General features: G+C 40.6%; 1 protein-coding gene across 1 annotated transcript in view; it reads left to right on the top strand.

Annotated features, from left to right (window-relative positions):
• The window catches only part of HYDIN (HYDIN axonemal central pair apparatus protein), a 432,285-nt gene that overhangs the window by 202,127 nt on the left and 206,036 nt on the right, over positions 1-24,122 (top strand). Inside the window, 5 exon segments of the mRNA XM_060000506.1 lie at positions 6,901-7,136; positions 9,634-9,734; positions 12,117-12,252; positions 15,155-15,319; positions 16,714-16,866. Coding sequence (XP_059856489.1) covers positions 6,901-7,136; positions 9,634-9,734; positions 12,117-12,252; positions 15,155-15,319; positions 16,714-16,866 — 791 coding nt within the window.

Consider the following 24,122-nt stretch of genomic DNA (forward strand, 5'->3'; position numbering starts at 1 on the left):
ATTCAGGTGTTTTATCACTGCAAATTGATGACTCTTCTATATGTTTGTATAGTCTTTTTACTCAGTTGCTTCCCTGAGTCATTTTCTCCCATCTAAACTTCCCCAATAATAAAAATGATAATAACAACAGTGGCAGCAAAATTACCCATTAAATGATTCTTTCTTGTAGTCCAATTACTGCTAAGTAATTACATGCGGTACTACATTTAAACATTTTAGCAATCCTAGGAGAAGGCACTCTTTAAGGTCCCCATTTTAGAGCTGGACGAACTGAGCATTGGAACAGTTAAATAACTCCCAAAGGTCACACAGCAGTGGCAGAATTAGTATTTCAATTGAGATCTGTCTAAATCATATACTGGCAACTTGGGTGTTGAGAGTTGCCCCCAGAGAGGCAAAAATTGGCTCTTGGGTGTTGAAAAAACTTAGATATAACAATGGTTTGTGTTCCTTCAAAGTTCCACCCTGCCCAACAGAATCTTATTCCTCAGTATTTAATTTCTCTTGTTAGGTAGAAATTGTCTAATTTAAATCATATTTAATTAACTGATTTGACTTGATATAAAATTCATTTATCACAGCGGTTCTTTTTAGGAGGTGATGACTTTAAAAAATTGAGAAACCCTAGTCTAAATCTTTATTCCATAATTCTTTCCATTTTGTTCTATTGTTTCCCATTTTAACTTTCAGTTCTCTTGCTTCATTTCAAGTAGGCCTGTCTAACTTGGGGAAAAATAGTTCTTTAGAAAAAGCTGATTCATAATGCCTTTATCAGTTGCTTTAACATTTGGGTGTTATGAAAGTTTCTAAAACTCAGAATATATTTATTTATACAATGCTCCCACCCTGATCTACATTATATTGGGTAAGGCACATACCATAGGAAAATCTATATAAATGAAGTTGAATGTCTGTTCATATAGAATGTGAAAATGGCTGGAGAGATGTTACAGATTTGTAGGGCATATTTGAATGATAGACTCTTTTGAAGGAAAATGAAAGTGACCTACAACTTAAGGGTAACTGTGACTGATGCACAATAAGAGGGGAGTTTGTGTACCCAAAGACCTATGCAGTGTACTCCAAACACTTCAAACTGAGTCCATGGAGAGCTCTGAGCAACTGGTGCCCACAGCAGCATACCCTTCCACAGGCATTTAAACACAAAGTCCAGTCCAAGTACATTTGGAAGATGTGCCCTATGTCGTATGCCCTGGAGGGAAAAAACAGGTCAAAGTAAGCACCTCAAATCAGTTACTCCAAGAAATCTCAACTGACTTATTGTCTAGAATGTGCCCTATTGCTGAGCTCTGACATGTTAATGTAAATACTGTGCCAATGATAAGCCAATTATCGAACCCCGTGAATATCTGAAATGCTTTTATCTAAAATCCAAACATTTTAAAACATCAAAGCCCCTAATAGTACATTTCCATGGAATATGGCAAATGTATATCCCCAAGATGCCACTGATTTACTCAAAATGCTGTATTTGATATTGGCAAGCTCTTGGTCACACAATGGGTAAAACCATGTATGCATGCTCCAAGGCTAGTTAGGTTTTTCCAGTTAACAGTCTTCCATTTGGTCCTCTCTTATCCCTAAGGATACAGGAAGGGCCATCACTGGGTAATTTAATCATAGTTTTCTTTCGCTATAGAGATAATAATCAACAGCTGTTCCTCACAGTTGGTAAAGCTAGAAGTTTTGGTAACTAGCTTAGGTGAAAATTAGAAATAGTTTATTTTCCTTTTGTATAATATCTTACTGAACTATTTGATGATACAGCAGCTAGACTTTTATGACATAAGAGGCTAGAAGACACTACAGAGCCATGACCCAAGATTTCCCAAGTCTGAGATACAAGAACTTACCCTCCTGAGTCCACCTTCAAAACCCAAGTTGCCTTTTCTTTTAGTTTGGATGTGGATTCGTTAATCTTCTCTGCATTATGACAGGAAATGTTAATAAAAACATACCCTTTTTCTTGCCAATAGGAAATCTAAGGTTTTCAAAACACCTGGTTCAGTAAATTCAAGCTACTTTGCTGTGCTTCTGGATTCTTCACTATAATGGCCAAAGTTAGGGGCAGTTTTGTAATAATCTTTCAAAATTGTCTTATGGTATATTTTCAAATTCCAGAGTTGGAACTAAAGTCCTCATGACTCCAACACAAAGTATCACTTATTTCTCCAGGTAGATTGGCCTCCTATCACAAAGAAACATGGTTCTTAGGAGAGTTATTTATTTGAAACTATACTCTAAGAAGTGTATATAGTTAGTTCCAGATTCAAAAGAGAAATCAACTGTTACAGGAGTCAGCCAGAAACTGGAGGACTTTTTTAGTTATTTCAGGATGATAGATATATTGTGAGGAGTTAAACGAGGTCTTCAGAGACTGTTGTAGAGCTGGGGAGTAGGTTAAGCTAACTAAAGTTGGTAGTATTGTCCCCATATTGGCAAGAAGGCCCATTCCTGAAGAGGCATCTGTTACAGGCTAGTGTTGGAGACATGGCATTTACTTGCTTAGAGATGAAGATCTAGATCTGGCATCAGGGTCTGTGGGGATCAATGATGTTAGGATATTATAAATACCATAAAGTAGGTGAGAGGTAATAGTACTGTTGGTTGGCATCTAAAATATTTAAAGTATGGCTGTGAATGGCTGTTGGATGACCTGTCTAATAATTAGTTCGTTTGACTGAAGCTACAGTATCATGAGAGAGTTAAATTACAGAATTTGGGTGGTGATTGTCCCTGAAGGAACACTGAGGCTTTGATAACTCCTCAGATTGGTCAAAGAATAAAACGGACCAAGTCATAACTGGTATTATGCCAGGTGATAGACCAAAATGGGCCGGATAAGTATCTGCAAAGTCACTATTTTTCAGGAGGCACAAGAATTTGCTGAATGAGAATAAGGAATTTGGAAGGCTCCAGGCTTTCAGTGAACTTGACCATTGGATAATTTGGACAGAGAAGTTAGAGTTTGAGGTTAGAGTTGTTGGGATAAATAAATATAAGCATCAAAAAATATACATGATAGTTGTCTCTTCCATGGCCAGGTATGAACTAGCAGTATTTTACTCAAGGGGAAGTATTTACATTGACTTTAGGAGAGTGTAAAGTGGAGAGTCAGGGCCAAAGCTTAATTGTCATGATCATAGAAAGTTCATAGAAGGGTTGGCAGAAGATATTATAGTAGGCATGGGCAAAGCCTAGACCCGAATAAGTTATCATTAACAGTAAGGGAGACACAATAGGGGATATCAGAGTTGTTATGACTTTATGAAAGTAAATAGAGAATAATATGGCAGAATGATAAAGAAGGAAAGTATACAAGGAAAAGTATGAGAATCAGTAATGCCCGGTATGTAGCAAAATCTTGTTCCATCACACTTGAGCAGAGTCTTTCTATTTCATGTAGAGTCTGCTTGTTCTGAGGAGCTTGGAATAGCAATCTGTTGCTGAAGGTCATCAATTTCTGGCAGTTTTTTTTTTTTTAGCAAACTTCCATTTAAGATCTCCAGTAAGAGTCATTTTCTATGTCTTCAGCAAGTAATTCAGTTTCTTTGGGTGTCTTTTTACCCAAAGGCTCACCTCTTTTTTTTTTTTTTTTTGCCATACGTGGGCCTCTTACTGTTGTGGCCTCTCCCGTTGCGGAGCACAGGCTCCGGACGCGCAGGCTTAGCGGCTGTGGCTCACGGGCCCAGCCGCTCCGCGGCATGTGGGATCCTCCCAGACCGGGGCACGAACCCGTGTCCCCTGCATCGGCAGGCGGACTCTCAACCACTGTGCCACCAGGGAAGCCCAGGCTCACCTCTTAATTAACTGCAGGGTCAGTTGTTAGAAGGCTCTAAAGAAGACTATTGATATATATTTTTTGATTTTTGAGGTTGAAAGAGGGAGAGTTTCTGAGGGTGAGTTTTTGGGGAAGATTTCTTGAACTTATAGATGAGCTGGTTCTTGACAATGTTTAGTTATGTCTGTATTAAGCAAGCTTGATTCAGATTGATAAAAGACTTGTAATCCCTAATTATTATTTCCTAGGGTGAATAGTCTGAGTTGTAGAGGGAGCTAACCTGGTCTGATAAGACATTAGAACCAAAGGTAAAACTCTTCACCAAAGAACTCCAAGAGCCTCAGAGAACTTGGCCAGTTTAAGATCAAAAATACTATTTTTGTGTTCTACATTTCCCAAGGATTGTAATTGTGAATTTTTTTATCACATGGTTAACGCACTGTAAGATTCTTTATAACTCTTCTATGTAAGGCTGGTATTCCCTAGGTGGGAAAGTTATAGAGTACAATGTCTTAGTCACATTTATGGCAGCGGCCTTTCTGTATAGGAAGGCTCAAATCCGTATCAAGAATTTACAATTACAACAACATATTTTAACTGTATAATTTCGGCACAGCCCATCTGTATTTGAAAGGTTCTTTGGAGTATGATTTAGACCCACAACTCACTGCACAGTTTTCCTGGAATATGATATGTATGTAAGGCGGAAGCCAGCCACATCCCCAGTTACAGAGGAGAAATTTTGCTATCAACTCTTATTCAGAAATTATCTCATCTCTTTTATGATGGGACCTGTGGTATAAGATTTTTGTCAAAGACCAGCTCATTCTTTGGGGCACGTCATAGTTGGTGTGCCAGAGACCATTGACACGAACAGAGGATCCCAATTTTAGGTAATGTTTGTTTTCTAAGTCTGAATTTTTTATGTTCAGAATAGATTGTGAAAATTGTGCTTATTGATCTCCCATATTGTGAATTATTTCTGTAGACAGCTACAAAAGTACCATCTGTTTTGCACAATGCTCTGCTAACACATTTCCCTTTGCTTTGTGGAGATTTTTATTTTACTAGAAAAATTAGGAATCCATTGTCTAAAAGAGCCTGTGAATCCCCAAAAGTCTTATCAATTGTAATTTAATTTTTGGTCTTGAGTATTGCTGAATCAGTTTAATTGTAATTTAATTTTTGGTCTTGAGTGTTGCTGTATCAGTTTAACACTCATCTTAGCTGGGGTCCATTCTTCGTAGAGAGATAATGTTCCAAATAATGTACCACCTTTTGTCAGAAATGGAATTTTTCCTTTGCAGCCTTGTGATCTTTTGCCCCTAGTTTCCTTAAGTTTACTTTCTTTTTAGGGGCTTTCCAGGTCAGGTGACAATACACATATTGAATGAGAATCAATGAGACTATCATCTTTTAAATCATTATTTAAGTACCAGGAGAGGTAGGAAGGCGTCTCTTTGTATCTTTGAGGCATTCTGGCCAAGCATGTTGTTAATTATTACAAGAAAAGGCACATACTTTTTTTTTTTTTTTTTTTTTTTTTTATGTACTAGGTGCTAAAGAAGGGAGTATAGAGGTCTACACTGTAAATTACTTGCATTCAGTTGGACTACAGATAGGGTAGTAATTCAGATTTGGTGCAACCAGAAACCTAGGAATAACATTTGTGTTAATGAGCCTTCAGGCTTTAATAAAATAATATCCCTTTTCTTCAGGCTCCTGGATAAGCAATATGGGATATTACAAGTAGTTGTACAAGGAACTGTTCTAGTTAGGAGGTTGTAGTTGGCTTTATTCTCAGAAAAACTTCTAGCTTCAGGGAAGTAGTCTGGGCAATGGTTTGGAAAGACCTGTCTGAATCTTTATAGGATCGACTTCCATAATACACTCTATGTTTGAACAATATTTATCCCATAAATGGTCAGGTAAAACAAGAGTCATTGTTGGGAAAGTTCAGAAAAGTCAAATGTAGCGATCACGTGATTGTGAAACTGACTTTCTAGAAATACCTCTGGAATTTCCAAGAATAATCTTTCAAGTGCCCTTAATCAGACAGTTCTTTTTCCATAAAAGATCTCTTCCAAGTAGATTGGCAGGTGCAGAATCACAAAGGAGACATGAATGTGTTCTTCCAACAGTCCTAATGTGTAGACAAAAGCTCAGACATGGGGTGAAGTAGATCAGTTCAAAATATCCCCAGCAGTACTGCAATAATTACTCCAGGAGACCAATTGTGTTTTATCACAGTAGTGTTCAACATAGAAAGAGAAGTGTTTACATCCAGTAGAAATACGCATATTTATTCTCTTATGGGTGTAGATCATTCTTGTTCTGAAAATGGTAGCAGATACATTGGCCACCTAGGGAATCCAAAATCAGAGTTCAGTTTATTGTTTACCAGGCAAGTAGGATCCACATCTCTAGGAAAGGAACATGAGTCTCCCTGAACTGAATGTAGGAGGGCTAGAAATAACTAAAAAGCAGCTTTGTCTAAGGGAGGCAAAAGCCGATGTATTAGTCTCTGGCTGGCTCAAAAGTAGATCGTAAAGTCTCTCTCAGGAGAGGCTATTATTCTATTTTGTGTCATCAACTCTGAGAACATGAGCCTCAGACAAGTCTAGGATGAATTATATAATGTCTTGGCAGGCTCTGGGTCACACGCGGGCAAAACTACAGAGGCTTCTCCTTTCACACACTGGCAAATAAAAAGAGCAAATATAACTCTGTTCTTTGGGAAAAAATCTGTATTTCTATATGAAAATTAATTGTACAATGTGCTTCTAGAATATTACTTAGCAAACTGATTATAGAGACTGCCTCTAGAGAGGGGTCTGGATGTTGATGGAGGGGTTTGTTTCATGTCTATTGTTGTTACATAGTAAATGCATAGTAAGTATTCACTGAGTGAATGAATGAGTGAAATACATTTATTGATTGTGCAACTGAAAACAATACTGGGGAGAGTTGGAATTAAGCAAGTAGTGTTGAAGTGCATAGACAATTCATTTAAGAGGTTTGGCAGTGCAAGGGGAGGTTGAAGTTAAAGGGAAGGTCTTGTGGGGCTTTTATTTCTCACCTTACATTTTGTTTTCCAGGGTTTCCTCATACCTTGATATGTTCCCTCAATAATACCTCCTTGGTCCCCATGACCTTCAAACTGCGTGTGCCTGGGGATGGTGTTGGCCATAAAAGCATTTCAATTTGTGAGCAGTATTCAGACAACAAAAAATCATGTTGGAACAAGGATGAAATACCTGTAATGAGACCAAAGGAATTCACTGTCACCCCCAACTGTGGCACCATTCGCTCCCAAGGATTTGCTGCTATCAGGGTAAAGTGCACAGCCTTCCAGCACATGTGGCCAAGCAGCTGAACTGTCAAATAGTTATTGGGACCACATCTAGAGTTTGCTTTATATGCCCGGTGTCAATGGGAGGGAGTGCCTCTAATTCACATAGAAAAGTGAGTCTATTTCTATAAGGAAATAAAACTTCTGTAGCAAAAGAAACCAGACCAAATATATTGGGCAAAAGCGCTGACACTGCTCCAGTGGGTTTCCATCGATCTAAATGCATTGCCTTTACCATAACAGTGGATTCTAGCAATTTCTGCTGAAACCACTGCTCTAAACAGATAGTATGCCTATCAGTACTAACATAAAAATATTTAATAACTCGTTGATAATTAGGTCCTGCGTTAGACTCACATCATTTATACCACTAAGTATCCAGATTTATGCCACAGATGATATCCAGTTTATTCATATTTTTAATCTGAATCTGAGCTTCATGGCAAATGTGGATGTGATATTCCTAACAGTGCTTTATATTAAGGTCCACAGTGTGATGCTTTGCTTATGGCCTCACAGTGCCACCAGCAGAATTATTTCACAGCTAACTGAGAAAGATTTTAGCTGTCTTCCCTCACTTACTTTTGCTTCTCCAAACAGTTAGGTCTAGCAATACTGAAGGCTGCTAAATTTAAATGATTTGATCTTTTCTGGAAAAGGAAAAAAATAAGACTTCATAGCTAAGGTTATAGTTTTCTCTTTAGTCATTACCTTTGAATATTTAATTCAGCTATGGTTTTATCCCCCAGATTTGCTTTTAATGCTTCATAATATCTCACCATGAATCTACTCATCCTAAATCTATTCTGGGAGTTTTCAGCTCTTCTAAGGGCTTCTCCACGGATCCAGTGAGGTTTGATCTCACACATCGTTGTAATTTCCCAGTGTTGCTCTCTCAGTCTGTTTGGGCTGCTACTACAAAATACCAGAGACTGGGTAGCTTGTAAACATCAGAAATTTATTCTTTACAATCTGGAAGCTGGAAGTCCAAGGTCAGGGTGCCAGCATGGTAGGGTTCTGGTGAAGGCCCTTTTTCAGGTGGCAGACTGCCGACATCTCCTTGTATCCTCACATGATGAAGGGACAAGGGAGCTCTCCGGGGCCTATTTTATAAAGGCGCTCATCCTGCTCACGAGGGCCCCACCCTCATGACCTCATCACCTCCCAAGGGCCTCACCTCCTAATACCATCACATTGTGAGTTAAGATTTCAGCATGTGAATTTGGGGCCAGAGGTGGGGACGCAATCATTCAGATCAGAGCAGTTGCTAACTGTGACTTGCCCAGGAAGAAGTGCAGCTGCAATGAGTTAATTTATTTTTTACTTAGTAATGCTTAGCTTACATATTACCTACCATTCCCCCCCTTTTTGGGGGCTTCTCCCAGATTAGTACAGGAAGATTTTAGAAGACAGAGCATCTATCTAGGAGCCTTCTGCCAGAACCACTTGTTCTAACCATAGCTCAGAGACATAAACAAGGGTTAGAGTCACTCCAGGAATCTGTGCACTGGGGCAGCTGCTTGTCTCCAAATCTGACAAGTTTTCCTTCCAAATCAATGACCCCCCTCTTTGCTTTATTTTTCCTTTGTATTTTGAAAAGCTTTCTCCAAGCCTCAGTTTTCCCTCCTGATCTGCACTTTAACCACGTCTGTGTGGACTTAAAAATTTGCATCCAACAATTCCCTTTCCAACCAAAACAATTTTAATTAGTACCTGATGCATAATTTATAGATAGAAAAGCTGTAACCTACGCCAGAAGCTGTTTTCTACACTTACAAGTATCTCTTCCAGTACAAATCATTTTAAGACAATTAAAAATTGCAACAATGCTTCAAAAGCCTAAATGTCAAGTTTCACAACAGTAAATAAAAACATAGGGTAAAATATACTGGCCAGATACTGTCCTTGGATTAACCTTTCTTTGGAGCTTCTTATTTTCTTCTCTAATAATGAATATGGGAGGTGGGGAGGAACAACAAGATTTTGGTTAAAAAAAAAAAAAAGGCTATCTAGTTGATTTCTTATGCCATTTCTATAACTGACATTTATTTTGCCATAAGAGAAATCTAGCTGTAGTGTTTTATTGGTGTGTTGAATTTTCATAATTTATATAGCCCAGAGTTGTAGAGATCAATTTAAATTGCAGTAATTAAAGTTTGTTTGACGTTGCATATCCTTCAGGGCCCTGTTTCCCCTCGTGCAGGTGTACGACTCCTTTGATACAACCCCCTTGGAAATCAGCAAACCTATTGTACCAAAAGCCATTCGGTGGTTTCTAACCTGGCCTTTGAAAAAAACTCAGCATGCAGTAACCCCAAAACATAGCTTGTTTAACTAAAAATGTAAAATGCCACACATCCCCTAATAAAGTAGTTAGAAACTACATTCATCAATGTGATCCTCCCTTGGCCCCTTTCTCCACTGTGCGGAGGGAGAGCTGGCCTTTGAGAAGAGCAGTTTTTCACCTTGTTCTTTCCAGGTGACCTTATGCTCCAACACTCTGCAGAAATATGAGCTGGCCCTGGTGGTGGACGTGGAGGGCATCGGGGAAGAAGTGCTGGCGCTCTTAATTACAGCGAGGTATTGCACTCACCTGCTTTCTCTTCCCCAGTCTTCCCTGAGCCGCCAGTAATGGGCTCTTTCTCTAGAAGGCAGCACGCCTACAAGCAGTTCACACTGCGTTTGTTCTGCTTTCCTGGGAGAGGAAGCTAAATCTGATATTTGAGTGACAAAGCTTTAGAACAGCAAATGCACCTTTGGTGGAAATAAGAGGAGGGATGCGTGTGTTTTGCAGTGTTAAGAATAATAGTGCTCTTTAATGGGTCTGACTTGCTGTGTGTATAACTGACAAGGTTTTAGCAGGAAGAGGTGAACAGTTGCTGTTTCTTATTGTTATCTTTAAAGATAGTACCCCAGAGTTCTGCAGCTGAAAGGGTGAGGCTCGCAGCCCTGCAGTGGAAGATCCTGCTCCTGGACTCTGTCATTATGACTTTAAGGGAGGCTGCAGGCGGCCCCCAAAATGAGGCCCCCGCTAACATCATAAACTCCTCAGAACCATCACCAACTTGTCTCTCCGTTTTAGTAGAGGCAGCAGTGGGCTCTGGAGTCAGGTTAAGATCCTGGCTCTGCCATTTGTGGACTGGGTCTCCTCAACTAAGTTACAGCCTTTGCGAGGGTGGTATGTCACTTACTGATGATGACAGTGATCCTAAATAAAATCATTGGCCACACTCTTGCCAAAGCAAACAAATACCCAGATCTGGAACTTGAGAATGTGTATGAAAATACCATCTGAAGGAAATAGAGAAAGGTACTTACTAAAACTCTGACAGTATTCCAATCCCTAGAATTTAGCACTTCCATGAATCTTAGGAAGATGCACCTTAAAGAGTGTGCAGCCGAGCTGGTTGGTGGGGCCATCATAACTGGCACCATTTCCTGTGTCTTGGGTTTGAGTGAAGTCACAGGGCAGCCCTAAAATAAGGTCAAATTCTTCTTAGTATTCCCTCCAGAGACCTAATTGTTTGTTTAAAGACAGTGAAAACTCTTTCATCTGGTCCTCTCTATCCCGAAGTTTTACTTTTTGTCTAGTCTTGTGTGTATTTTCTATGTGGGTTTATTCTGATACTTTCCAGCCCCTCTTCCCTGCAGCTCTCAGTAGAAAATCCTGAATTTTTAAGAAAAAGGGGAGGGGTGGTTCTAGGAGGCTACGGGTTTCCTACCATGTATTCTCTGTGACCCAGTCAAATACTATCAGTCCTCTCAGCCACAGTGTTTCAAGTAGTAAAGGATAAGCTTTACCAAAATCATTGGGTCAACTGACAACTTCCACTCTAGCTAAAAATGAACACTCATCTTGTGCTAAACCCAAACTTTGAGGTCAACAAGACTCTCTTTCATGTCACTGCTTTTGGTGCAGTCTGTAAAAACTGCTCAGAGACTCTCAACAGAAGAGCTGCTTTTAGAATGTGCTCCCTAAGGTAATTCTCCCAGAGAGCCAGCAGTATGGCTGGCGACACCCACTACCACAGGCTCATCATCTCTTCCCGAGCCATCATGCGGCTCCGTGCCATACCCTTCATTCACACCGTCTTCTGTGTTTCCCTAAGAAGAGTTAATGATGCTAACATCAATCTCTAAAATTACCTTCATTTTACCTATGAGCAGAATAGGACTCTGGGAGGGAGAGCAGCTTGCTCAAGGCTGTACTTGGTAAGGTCAGTACTTGAACCTGGCTCTGACAGATTCAAAAGCTAGCGCCCCTCAGCATGGCACTATATTGTGATAGTGCAGTAGGGCAGGGCAGACTTCAAGACTTAACAGACACAACATAAAACCCAAGTCACCTAGTAATAGGCGAGCTGCACACACAGGCCTTCCACTCCTCCCTCCCTCTCCCCCATCACACCCCCTCCACACTGAGCACCACTGTCACAGTGCCAGTTTTGGGTCCAGCAGCTGCCTGAGCCTACTGATCCAAGGCAGCTGTTCTGCATAGGAATTAGAATTATTACCATTAGTTAGATGGTGTGAGCTGTTGCTAGTCTTAAGGGGACTCTGACTGGTCCAAAGTGTCACAGCTAGTCAGGACCTCATGCTGGTGGCATTGGCCCTGTTTGTCATGGAAACAGATCCACAACCCTAAGGAATTTGCACTGTGGGGTCTCTTTGCCAAAGGAAGGCCAAATATGAAAAACAATGGAAACGTTAGTCATTACCCACAGAAGACAGTGTTTAAGGAGTCCTCCTTCTAGCCCTTTTTTGATTAAAAAGTGGTGATTGGGGGCTTAGGGAGAGGGATGACAGGAGAGAAGATTTGAAAATGATTAATGTAGTTATTAGAGGAAAACTACTGTGTGACAGTGACAAATGTGTTTAACTTGGGACTCTGTGTCCTCCATATGTAAACAAGCTCTCCCTCCATCCTTTTGAATTCTTTAATGGACTCCTTCCTTCGAGCAGGTGTATTGTACCTCCTCTCCACGTGGTTAATACGGAGGTGAACTTTGGGCGCTGCTTCCTGAAGTATCCATATGAGAAAACGATCCAGCTTGTCAATCATAACGACCTCCCAGCGTGCTATCAGGTCCTGCCTCAGGTGAGTTACTCTACCCTTTTTTTTTTTTTTTTTTTTTTTTTTGGGCCGTACGCGGGCCTCTCACTGTTGGTGGCCTCTCCCTTTGCGGAGCCCAGGCTCAGCGGCCATGGCTCACGGGCCCAGCCGCTCCACGGCATGTGGGATCTTCCCAGACTGGGGCACGAACCCGTGTCCCCTGTATCGGTAGGCGGACTCTCAACCACTGTGCCACCAGGGAAGCCCCTCTATCCTTTTTCAGTGTTGATTTTTCTTCAGTTGGATTCCTTCAGTGAGAAAGAGAAGACCTTTGAAAGAGCCATATTCCTGAGCACATGACCGTGTGTAATTCTAATTTTTAACTGTGGGATAACCTGGAGATGGGGTTATAAAGCTATAGCTGGATTGCCACCTGTATGAGTAAGCAGCTGCAGGTGGAAACAGTTGTTAATTTCCCAGGGAAATTGCCTTCCATAAAGAGGAGAAAGGGTCAATTAGGGCAACATGCAGAAGTTGCACCTGCAAATTATTGCCTGTGCATTAACCATGCATGGGAAATGAGGCAGAGCTAGAAGTTTTCATTTATGTCTATGGCTGTGACTTGAACAGAATCACTAAGATATGGTAATGCAATATTTATAAATGAACTTGTTTGACTCGAAGGCTAGAGATAATATAGGAAGGAGAAAGGAGGAACTGTTTCTTAATGTTTTATGAAATGGATCTGCCCACGTGCCATTACACCTAGCTAGGTGGGAGACTAAGCCATTAAACACAGATGGAAAAAAGATTCAAAAAGATCTGTATAGACTAGCATAATGAAAGGTGACTAATGAGGGGCACTTTACCAAGGATGAATTTGGGTTTAAAATTCATTTCTGTAAGTAGTACTCTAATAAAAATACATGCAAAAAATCAAATGGGGGTTTCATTTGGCTGTAAGTTCAAAATAAGTTAAAAGACCAGTGAGGTGACTCCGCGGAGCAATGGATAGTGCCATTGGCCTTCCAAAAGACCGGTGTTGAGGCCACAGAACCAAGGCAGGTTTGGGCTGCATCGGAGAAACACAGTGTTCCACAGCTAAAGGAAGGAGAGAGCCACACATCAAAGCAGGGCTGGAATGTTGTCTTCAGATCTTGACAGGGTATTTTTTAATGGCAACTTAAAAAAAAAAAAAGAATTCTGTTTGGAGTAACGAGAATGTCAGTCTCTGTCATCTGGAAATCCAAGTCATATGAGGAGCAAGCACGAAGTCTAATCTGGAACAGAGAAGTAGCTGGGATGAAATAGTTCCCACTAGTCAAAGGTCTAAGTCAAAGGTCTACTGTGTAAAAAAGGGAATTCGAGTCATTCTGTGGGTGTCTCTCAGACAAAACCAGAAGCCAAGAATGGGGGTGACAGGAGACAACTTTTCTAACTTTCAAGTGTTCAACAGCCGAACAGGCTCGCCCTGCAGAATGCACGGTCACCTCAAGAGCTCAGAGCAGAGCCTGAGTCACCCAGGGTGATAGGGAAGCTGTTTGTGCACAGCTGGGCTGGGAAAAGGGTGAGGCACTTGCCTCAAGCACAAGATTTAGGGGAGAGCCAAAACACTCAGTAATCAAGATAATCTATGATAATGTTTTCATGCTACACTTGAAGAAATCAAAACTAATACAAAAAATCCATGATAAGTAAGATATCAAAATATTAGATAAAGGTGGAATCAGTATTACTGATTTTCCTTTGGCCTCGGGGTCCAGGAAGGCCGGGCGGAGCACTGCTGCTGAGGGAGGCTGAGTTAGACTAGGCGAAGCTGGACCAGACCAGGTGCGGAAAGACCATGGGGTGTCCCGGACTAGTGAAACCGGCACGCTCTGTCCTTCCCTCCAGGAGCCGACGCTCTGAGAAGTGTTTCCCAGTTACTCTAACTTATTTGACCGTGGGAGTTTTAAAGTTTTATTTGTTGTTGTTGTTGCATAAATGCTTAGTAATATGCTGCAGAACAGAGTTCTTAGGAACGTATGTTCGTAAACAGTGGACAACATTCCTTCATTCATTCACCTAACTGTTTCCCCATTTAAAAAACATGTACTGGGGCTTCCCTGGTGGTCCAGTGGTTAAGACTCTGTGCTCCCAATACAGGGGGCCTGGGTTAGATCCCTAGTCAGGAACTAGATCCTGCATGCCACAACTAAAAAGATCCTGCATGCCACAACTAAGACCCGGCACAGCCAAATAAATAAATATTAAAAAACAAACCAAAAACAAACAAACGTGTATTGAGCATGTATTTTGGGCCAGAAAGTGGGCACATAATGAGGAGAGACCCAGGTCGTGCCCTAAGAAGTTTACAGTCCTTGGAGAAGATGGACGCGTTGATAGTGCGTGGTGAGGGAAGGGACTGCAGGATGCTCCCTGAGGACAGAGCAAGCGCCCAGACTCTGGGGCACTGGGCATCCCTGGGGGTATAAGGATGAGTGTGCAGGCAGGTCAGAGGGTGTGGGCACTCCAGGAAGAGCAACCACAAGTGCAAAGGGTTGGAGGTGGAAACAGTGTCATGTGTTCAGGAAATGCCAGTGGCCTCTACCAATGAAGCGCAAAGGGGTGAAGTGGATGGGGAATAAAGCATGAAGGTGTGGAAGGCCAGTTTAAGACATTTGGCCATGGGAAGCTGTTGCCCTGAACTAACTCACATTGTGGATGATTTCTGCACTTTGCTGGGTTGCACACTTTGCATTTGGGGCCTTATGCACACCTCACTTAGCCAAAGTTCCTTCTGGCTGAATTGGGGTGCTCATCTCCATTCACCTGCTTTAATGATGATTCAATTCTAAAAGCCCTCCACAGACTCAGGACAACGCTTGTTTGAAAATGATCTAACGTGCTGTTGATTTCATACTGAGCCTGGGGCTTGCTTTTCCTTCTGGCTTCTCTGTCCCACCAGGTATATCAGGATGCACCAGCTGTGTTGCTGTCTAGTCCCACCCCCTGCGGGATCATCTCCCCCAACAGCACCGTTCACATACCTCTGGCCCTGGAGACCCAAGTCCTTGGGGAGTACAGGTCCACAGTGTACATCTCGACCGTCGGGAGCCAGGACCCCCCTCTGGTGAGAGCCAATTTTCAGAATTGTAGTTATAATTGCCATACTTCTTGCCGGACATTCCAACCTTCGTATGTAAGGCACTCAACATATTTGCATATCCTCTAGTTGTTGGTAGTTCTAGAGTTTTTCATTTTCACTCTGCAGTGGTAAAATACCAGGGCTGTTACTTCGGGAATCTGTTTGTGGTTACATCTAAAAGTGGTGCTTTATAGCAATTGATTTTTCTCACACACAGAGACACACTTGACCCCTCTCCAGACCTATTAAATCAGAATCTCTGAGGGAAGAGGACAGGCACATCTGTATGTTTAACACGCTCCTGAGTTGTTCCTAGTACAAAGCTGGGTATCCTTAGCTTGCTACATGTGGACTCTGAGATTGGTTTTACTCACTGCTCACCAGATCTTTTCCTGTAGGTTATTGGATATATATACAACTATATGCTATAACGTATTCTATAATTGGACTTATATCCCAAATTAGCCTACTGAAAGTCTTAGTCTTTCTCCAAGCCTGGGAAGAGAGAGACATGGAAATCTCTCTGCTGCTTGAGCTGAATCGATGGATGAATCTTGAATCTTGAAGGAAGTTGCCCAACAGACTGTGAATTCCTAGACATCGGGTTTACTTGGAAGCTGGGTGATGTCAACATACATTTGTTTGAAGTGATTCTGATTGCTCAGAGAGTAAAATAAACCCAGATTTTGCTTTTATGTCTTCCATATAAGATGCCATAGGTAAGCCACCTGACTTATAAAGCAACATCACTAACAGGCCAACTGAAATGTGCCACCTTCCAGGTACCCTTCTAGCCTACAGTGTGCCTGCATTGCACAGATGCAGCACATGAGACGGTAGCTTGCTGAGCAGGAAGCACTTTATGAAAGAGAAAGACCCCCTTCCTTGGGCAGACACAGTGCCTGGCCAAGGGCACAGGGCAAGGGGAGGAGAGCAAGGTGGGTTTCAGTCCCCAGCCTGCACAACTTTGCTCAGTGGATGGCCCTATTGTGTTGCTAATACAACAGCAGAACTGAGACTCAGTCCAGCCACATCCAACTCTGAAGTGCTGGTCCTTAACCTCTAAGTGTTCTTGAGGCTGTAGTGCTGGGTGGCATATCAAGGACCATTATTCTGGTTTCCCCTCGGGTGCACGGCTCTGGACTGACCCAGGGAAGTGGATCATTCTTTTAAGGGAGGAATTCCAGGTCTGATCAGCATGGCCATCCCTGTGACCTTTGACTGCAGAGTACCAGGGAGAAGGGATGTCAGTTCTAATAAGCACCCTTTTATGTCCCTGCTTTTTACAAAGGGATGCTTAAAAGCTTCTGTTTTAATTTGATTTTAAAGGCCAGCCATTTTCAGCCATTCCTGTGTTCTTTCTCTTACATGGAACGCAGGTATGTCACTTAAGGAGCATTGGAGAAGGCCCAGTTATCTACGTACATCCCACTCAGGTTGATTTTGGCAATATCTACGTCCTGAAGGACTCCCTCAGGATTCTCAACCTGTCTAACCAGTCCTTAATCCCCGCATTATTCAAGGCATGCATGGTGAGTAGATTGTGGAACTGTCACTGAAAACACAGCTCTGCCTATATGTTAATAGGCAGTGGCCTTATTTTGGCAACATGCCTTTGAAAATGATCACCAGAAGCAGAGATTTAAATGGTTCAACTGCATTAAACTATGTTATTCTCATCCCCACTTCCTCTTTATTATAATCTTTTTGTTGATTTAGAAACACAATATACATGTAGTTTGGTAAACAAGCCAATGTATTGACTATAATCCCAGTTCAGGGAGATGCTTCAGAGACCTCCTTACTGAACTGTTCCTGAGCTCAGCCCCGCACTTCCAGAAAACGCTTTTTAAATGTCTCTATAACTGGAAATGCTTCCTTGTATTTAATTTGAAGCCATTTGGCTACAGACTTGTTAGTATGCTTATTCTATTTTTATTCTCTCTTCCTTCTGGCAATATTTTAATGTAGTTTTTAAGGATGTAGGAAATACAACAAGATGGTAGTTTCCAAAAGTAGAAATTAAAGAACACAGCAAAACAAAGATAGATAGAAAAATAGATATAAATTGGTTCTAGAAATGAGTCTATCTTATTTCTGTGTATTTTATAATGACATTTAGATCCACTAGTCTTCTATAAGCTAATTTTTTAAACAGAGATACCAATTTTTTGCAGAATTTAGGAATTTCTAATTCAGTAATTGAAACTATTCTTGATTTTAAAAGAAATTTTCTAAATTTAAATATAAAATTTAAAATAGTTTAGCCTTTCTCCTATTTCCAAATTAATTGACATTTGAATGAGTGCTGACATTTGGTTTCAGCATTTGTCAGATATTTCTTTTTTTTAATTTTATTTATTTATTTATTCGTTTGTTTTTGGCTGTGTTGGGTCTTCGTTTCTGTGCGAGGGCTTTCTCTAGTTGTGGCGAGCGGGGGCCACTCTTCATCATCGTGCACGGGCCTCTCACTGTCACGGCCTCTCTTGTTGCGGAGCACAAGCTCCAGACACGCAGGCTCAGTAGTTGTGGCTCACGGGCCTAGTTGCTCCGCGGCACGTGGGATCCTCCCAGACCAGGGCTCGAACCCGTGTCCCCTGCATTGGCAGGCAGATTCTCAACCACTGTGCCACTGTGTCAGATATTTCGGAAAAATCAATTATTGTTAATTTTATAAAATATCAGAGGGAATAGGATCATAGTTTTCTATCGACTTGTAATGGCTCCTCAGAGTCATTGGTCCCAACTAGGAGCCATTTATCATTATCATTATTATTATATTATCATTTGTCATTACTCCTTGTAAAGATAGTGATTTCCGGTACAGTCACTGCTCTTTTGAACATGCGATTCAGACACAAGCCCACTCTTGATCTAGTGCCTTGTTGATCTTGTATAATGAATAATGTTGAAAGAAAAATCCTACAGAAAAGGACACCTTCTCTAGTCTTTATCCAGTGAGTCGCCGTTGGTGTGTTTGGTGGAAGCATGGGGTATTGCCTAGGAAATGTGGCTTCCGGTCCAGTTTTGTATGTGCAGAGTTCACAGTGGGTAGGAGGAGTCATCCAACCTGTCTGAGATGATGAGAGGGGGAATGAGAGGGTCCCAGTGGATTACAGAGGAAGGAGATGGGCAGAAACCACAAGAATGCTTACATACAAATACAACAAGGATTCCCTTCCTCACTGCCTCCCCTTTCATTTTCAGATATCTCCAGATTTCACAATTTGTGGTAACTTTTGGTACATTTTAAGAAACAAAAGCACATCAAGGATCTGTTGTGTTTTACTAATATAGTATATATGTTGAATGACCCATATGGTTGTTAAAATGGGACTTTTTCTTTTCCATAAAGGTTTTCATGATTCCATCTTTTGATTGTTTAGTATCATCTTAAAACAGCAAGCTCCAGTTCCAAGGCGACAAAAGTGTGATGTTCTTCCCTCAGGCTCCTCGTGGAAAACTGGCGTTTATTGAGTTGATTACCTTTATAGCATAAAAGTAGTTTCAACTGTATTTCTCATAGGTGAAAATTAAACTCCTTTCATATTTCGGCTGGGATTTTTGATGGATTTCCTAGTAAATACTATGTGTGTTAATATAGAAATTGAATTACACTAACTTAGAAATTAACTACAGTGGAGAAAGAAATTGAAATACCATTTATTAAATTTCAACTTGATATACCATACTGAATCTACAAATTCATCCTTACAGGAATCACTAAACATTAGGAGAGTTTCAGTTAATAGTTGTTTGTTCCCTAACCCCAGCGCTCAGTGCCCCCGTAAGTTGTGGTCAGATAATTATTGCATTTAATTTCTTGCTCACTCAGAAATAAGTAGGGCCAAGGGCACAGTCTTCATTTCTTATGTTATCACTACAAATCCATGTCTGGAAGTTCTTCTCTTTTCTGCTGGGTGCCCTAAAAGGAGGGGTCATTCTCTCCCCTCTTTTGACTGCCAGTCAAAAAGTCCACCCTCCCCAGATGCGGCACCCACTGCCAGCCGTCTGTCATGCTTTGCTTTGGAATGTTTGAAATATCAGCCTCCCCTTGAGGTTTTGAATGGGCCAACTTACTTGGATTAAGGTGAAGGACTCCAAACAATAGAGTAAGTCACCTCTGGTTTGCGTGGGGTAAAAAATATCAGAATGTGAGAGCAGACCATAGAAAGACCCTTTTGGCAAGAGTGTGTGGGCTCTGCTTGTGCATACGGCGCTCCTGTCAGGATGACAGCAGAAATGAGGGCGAGGATGTGGTCCCTGGCCACTGGGACCTCAGCCCTGGGCTGGAAGATAGATGCCTTCTTTGCATGGGTGCCCCTTGCTAGGTGGAGCAAGTGCATTGCTCAGCACTTGTTTGGAAGCATTTGGAATTCTTTTTCATTTACTCTTGGCTCTAATTCAACCTCAGGTGTACCGTTAACTCGAGAACTTGTGTACAGGTGTCAGTGACACCTTGGGACTCGGCTGGCACTAAAACATTTTCACAGCGTCCTTTGCCTCTGTGATCTGCAAGAGAGCCCCTTGCAGTTAGGTCTTTATAGAGTTTCCAGGATCCAGGAAGCAGTAATTCTGATGTCTCATTCAAGCAGTTCTTTTTAAACATTTTTTTGGTCATTTGCCATAGAAATACACAGTGATGTGGCATCAAGGGAACCATCAGGCTTTCACATCTCCTTCTGATCCTAAGCCATCGGGTTATTTTCTTGTGTAAGTAGGGATCCCCCTTTCTATATTTACTTATTTATATGCCTGTCTCCTTCAAGTGACAAGGGTCTCTGCTTTGAATTTCTGGCACATGTTTGTATTAAATCAAGCTTATGTACTGTATTGTTCAAATATTTTACTGCCTTAATTATTTGTATGATATAATAGTTTCTGATATAATTTTATCAAAATCTCCCACTTTTCCATTTCTCCTTGTAATTATGTCAACTTTCACTCCATATATTTAAAAGCTATGTTGGTAGGTGCATATAAATTCATGACTTATGTATCACAATATATTATTCCTTTTTTCATAGTAAGTTGTCCATTTTAGCCCCTATTTATGCTTTTTGACTTAAGTTCTATTTTGCCTGATAGAGATAATGCTACATCAGCTTTCTTTTAGCTAGCATTTGCATGATATATCTTTTTCATTCCCTAATTTTCAGGATTTTTTGGTATGCATTGGTTTGTTTTGTGTGCTGATTTGTTTAGACTCTCTTAAAACACCACATGACTGAATTTTTTAAACGCTAATGATAGACTCTGTCTTTTAATTGGTGAGTACATTAGTTTTCTATTGCTGCTGTAACAAATTTGTTATCTTACAGTTCTGAAGGTAGTCTAAAATGTGTCTATAAGGCTGTGTGCCTTTTTGAGACTCTGGAGGAGAAACTACTTCCTTGCCTTTGCCATCTTTGGAGGCCACCTGCATACCTTGGCTCATGGCTCCTTCCTGCACCTTCAAAGCCAGCAGCAGCATAACATCTTTGCTCTCTGACCTCTGTTTGCATTCTTACTTCTTCTCTGACTGTGACCCTCTTGCCTCCTTCTTATAAGGAACTTTGTGGTTACATTGGGACCACACCAATAATCCAAGATGATCCCTTCATCTCAAGATCCTCAATCATATCTGAAAGTCCCTTTTGACATGTAAAACAACATATTCACAGATATCAGGGATTAGGATATGGACATCTTTGGAGGGCTATTATTCAATCAACCATACCAAGACTAACCTTTTAAAATTTATTGTGATTATTGAAATATATGGACTTACTTCTACCATGTCTTTCCTATATACTATAACTGTTTCCTACTTTAGTTTTCTCCTTTTCTGCTTTGTACTGGATTGATAAATTTTCTCCAAACCCCCCTCCAACCACTGCTATCTTACGTACATTTTTCCCATACTCGTTTGGAGGCTATAGATTTTATTTATTTATTTTATTTGTTATTAACCCTAACAAATAAATGTTACCTTTTTCTAACAATAATGAAAGAAATCAGTATCTTGGTCCTCCTCAAGAATAAGACAAGGACCCTATCACACATTTATTATCTCTTAACCTTTCTTCACACCTGTCATTTGTAATTATTGTGTAGAATTTTGGATCTTCTCTTCTTTCCACAAAGTTGCTGAATTTTGTCATTCAGTAACTACTCACTAGTTATCAAAATATTTCGTGAATTTCTCTTTATTCTTCTTTTATTTCTTATATCTCTCTGCTTCCTTCTTGGTGAATTATATCCCTTTAAGTTCTATGCTAGAGGTTTCATAGTTTATGTATATTTGACTATATCTTGATTTCACCTTCAGTCTTGCATGCTAGTTTAGCTGAGTATAAGAATCTATTTGACAAGGTTTTTTTTCCTTTGTACATTGATCTCTGGCATCAATTGTTGCTGATAAAATTTTGCTGTTAGCCTGATTATTATTCCTTTATTGGTAATTTGTCTTTCTCACTAGTTGCTTTTAAGACTGTGTTTTCATTTTTTATTTTCTTAAATTTCTCTTTACTGTATCTGAAGATTTGACCCTTAAATACTGGAAAGTTTTTTGCCATCATCTCTTCAAATGTTTCTTCTCTACCGGTCCTTCTATTTTCTACTCTGAGGAAAACAATACACATATATGCACATGCACACACACACACACACACACGCAAATGTTTCTGTGCAATTCTACAAGCTTAATTTTATTTCCATCCATATCTTTCATCTCTTCATCCATCTCTTCATCTCTCTGTGGTGCCTCCTCAGTGGTATGTTCCAGTTTCCAAATTCTCTTTTTGCTTTTGGCAAATCAAGTTTATCTTATCTACTTACTTTTTTAAATACATTTATTTATTTATTTATTTATACTGCGTTGAGTCTTCGTTGCTGCACGCGGGCTTTCTCTAGTTGTGGCGAGCAGGGGCTACTCTTCATTGCGGTGTGCGGGCTTCTCATTGTGGTGGCTTCTCTTGTTGCAGAGCACGGACTCTAGGATGTGCGGGCTTCAGTAGCTGCAGCACATGGGCTCAGTAGTTGTGGTTCGCGGGCTCTAGAGCGCAGTCTCAGTAGTTGTGGTGCATGGACTTAGTTGCGCTGCGGCATGTGGGATCTTCCCAGACCAGGTCTTGAACCCATGTCCCCTGCATTGGCAGCTGGATTCTTAACCACTGCACCACCTGGGAATCCTTACTTTTCAAATTTAATTTCGGTGACTGTACTTTTCAATTCCAAGATTTATAATTGGTTATTCATATCTACAATTCTCAATTCGTATCTTCATGTTTTTGTTTCATAATCCTTGTTTTATATATATTATCGTATCCTGAACCTCTACAAGGGTCTCGGCACATTTTCTAATCAATTTCATTTAGCTCTATTGATGCTCAAGAATGAATTCATTAACCTGTTGTTTGAGGTTGCATTTGGAATTTTAAATGATAAATTAATCAGGTGTGGGGTATTTTTTCTCTCATTCTCAGTGCCTCTTATCTCCCTGTCTAGCATTTTTTCCATTTGTCTTCACCCTGAGCAAATCACTAGTCCAGAATCAAGTGTTGAGCCTTTTTTCCATGGGGATGTAGATTCAGTCATCACACTGGGCAGTGGCTTGGCCTGGAGCCTATCTACATGACAGTCTCTATTTCACCACCATAATGTCCACCACCACTGGCACAAGCCTGTGTGTAGACTGTAGCCTCAGGAACATCACAGCTTTGTTTAGCCTTCTTTCAAATACAAGGAATCTCTCTTAGCTTGGGACCTTGACCCTTATCCTTTACTTCCTGGAAGCTCTTTTTGGTTTCCGTTTTTCTCCCTTGAGCTTCCTTTACTAGAAGGTTATTGTTTCTCTTCCACTTCTGGCCCATATGATGTTTACCTTGTTTTTGAGTACAACTTTGCCTGGAAACCAGCATCAAATCAAAAAGACAACCTACTGAATGGGAGAAAATATTTGCAAATGGTAGGATTGATAAGAGATTAATATCCAACATATATAAACAGCTCATACAACTCAACATCAAAAAAAAGCACAATTAAAAAATGGGCAGAAGAACTGAATAGACGTTTTTCCAAAGAGGAAATGCAGATGGCCAACAGGCACATGAAAAGATGCTCAACATCGCTAATCATCAGGAAAATGCAAATCAAAACCACAATGAGTTACCACCTCACACCTGTCAGAATTGCTATCATCAAAAAGTCCCAAATAACAAATGCTGGCAAGGATGTGGAGAAAAGGAGACCCTTGTACACTGTTGGTGAGACTGTAAACTGGTGCAGCCACTGTGGAAAACAATATGGAAGTTTTTTTAAAAAACTAAAAATAGAACTACCATGTGACCCAGCAATTCCACTCCTGGGTATATCTCTGAAAAAAACATAAACACTAATTCAAAAAAATACACACACCCTGGTGTTCACAGCAGCATTATTTCCAGTTGCCAAGATATGGAAACAACTATGCCTGGCTTTTCATTTTTCAAAACATTATCTCTTTTTTCTGTGTGTTAGAGTAAAAGACATGTTTTAAAGCTTAAGCTCATTGATCTATTGTCAGTCCTCTTAACTGCTTTTTATAGTGCTTTATATATTATCAGTGAGCACTGACAAAAGGATGATGAAATGTATCTTCAGCTGGCATGAGAGAGCAGAGTTCTTATGTCTTAGCCTTAATTGTGAAAAATCTATAAAATAAATTCACAGTAATAAGGAGATAAGAAGAGAATAACATTCTAGTTTATCATGGTGGGCATCTTTTCTTTCACCACATAAAAGTCATAGCCATTCCAGAATGGACTGT

This window comes from Delphinus delphis, chromosome 20, assembly GCF_949987515.2.
Source record: "Delphinus delphis chromosome 20, mDelDel1.2, whole genome shotgun sequence".
Classification (NCBI taxonomy): domain Eukaryota; kingdom Metazoa; phylum Chordata; class Mammalia; order Artiodactyla; family Delphinidae; genus Delphinus; species Delphinus delphis.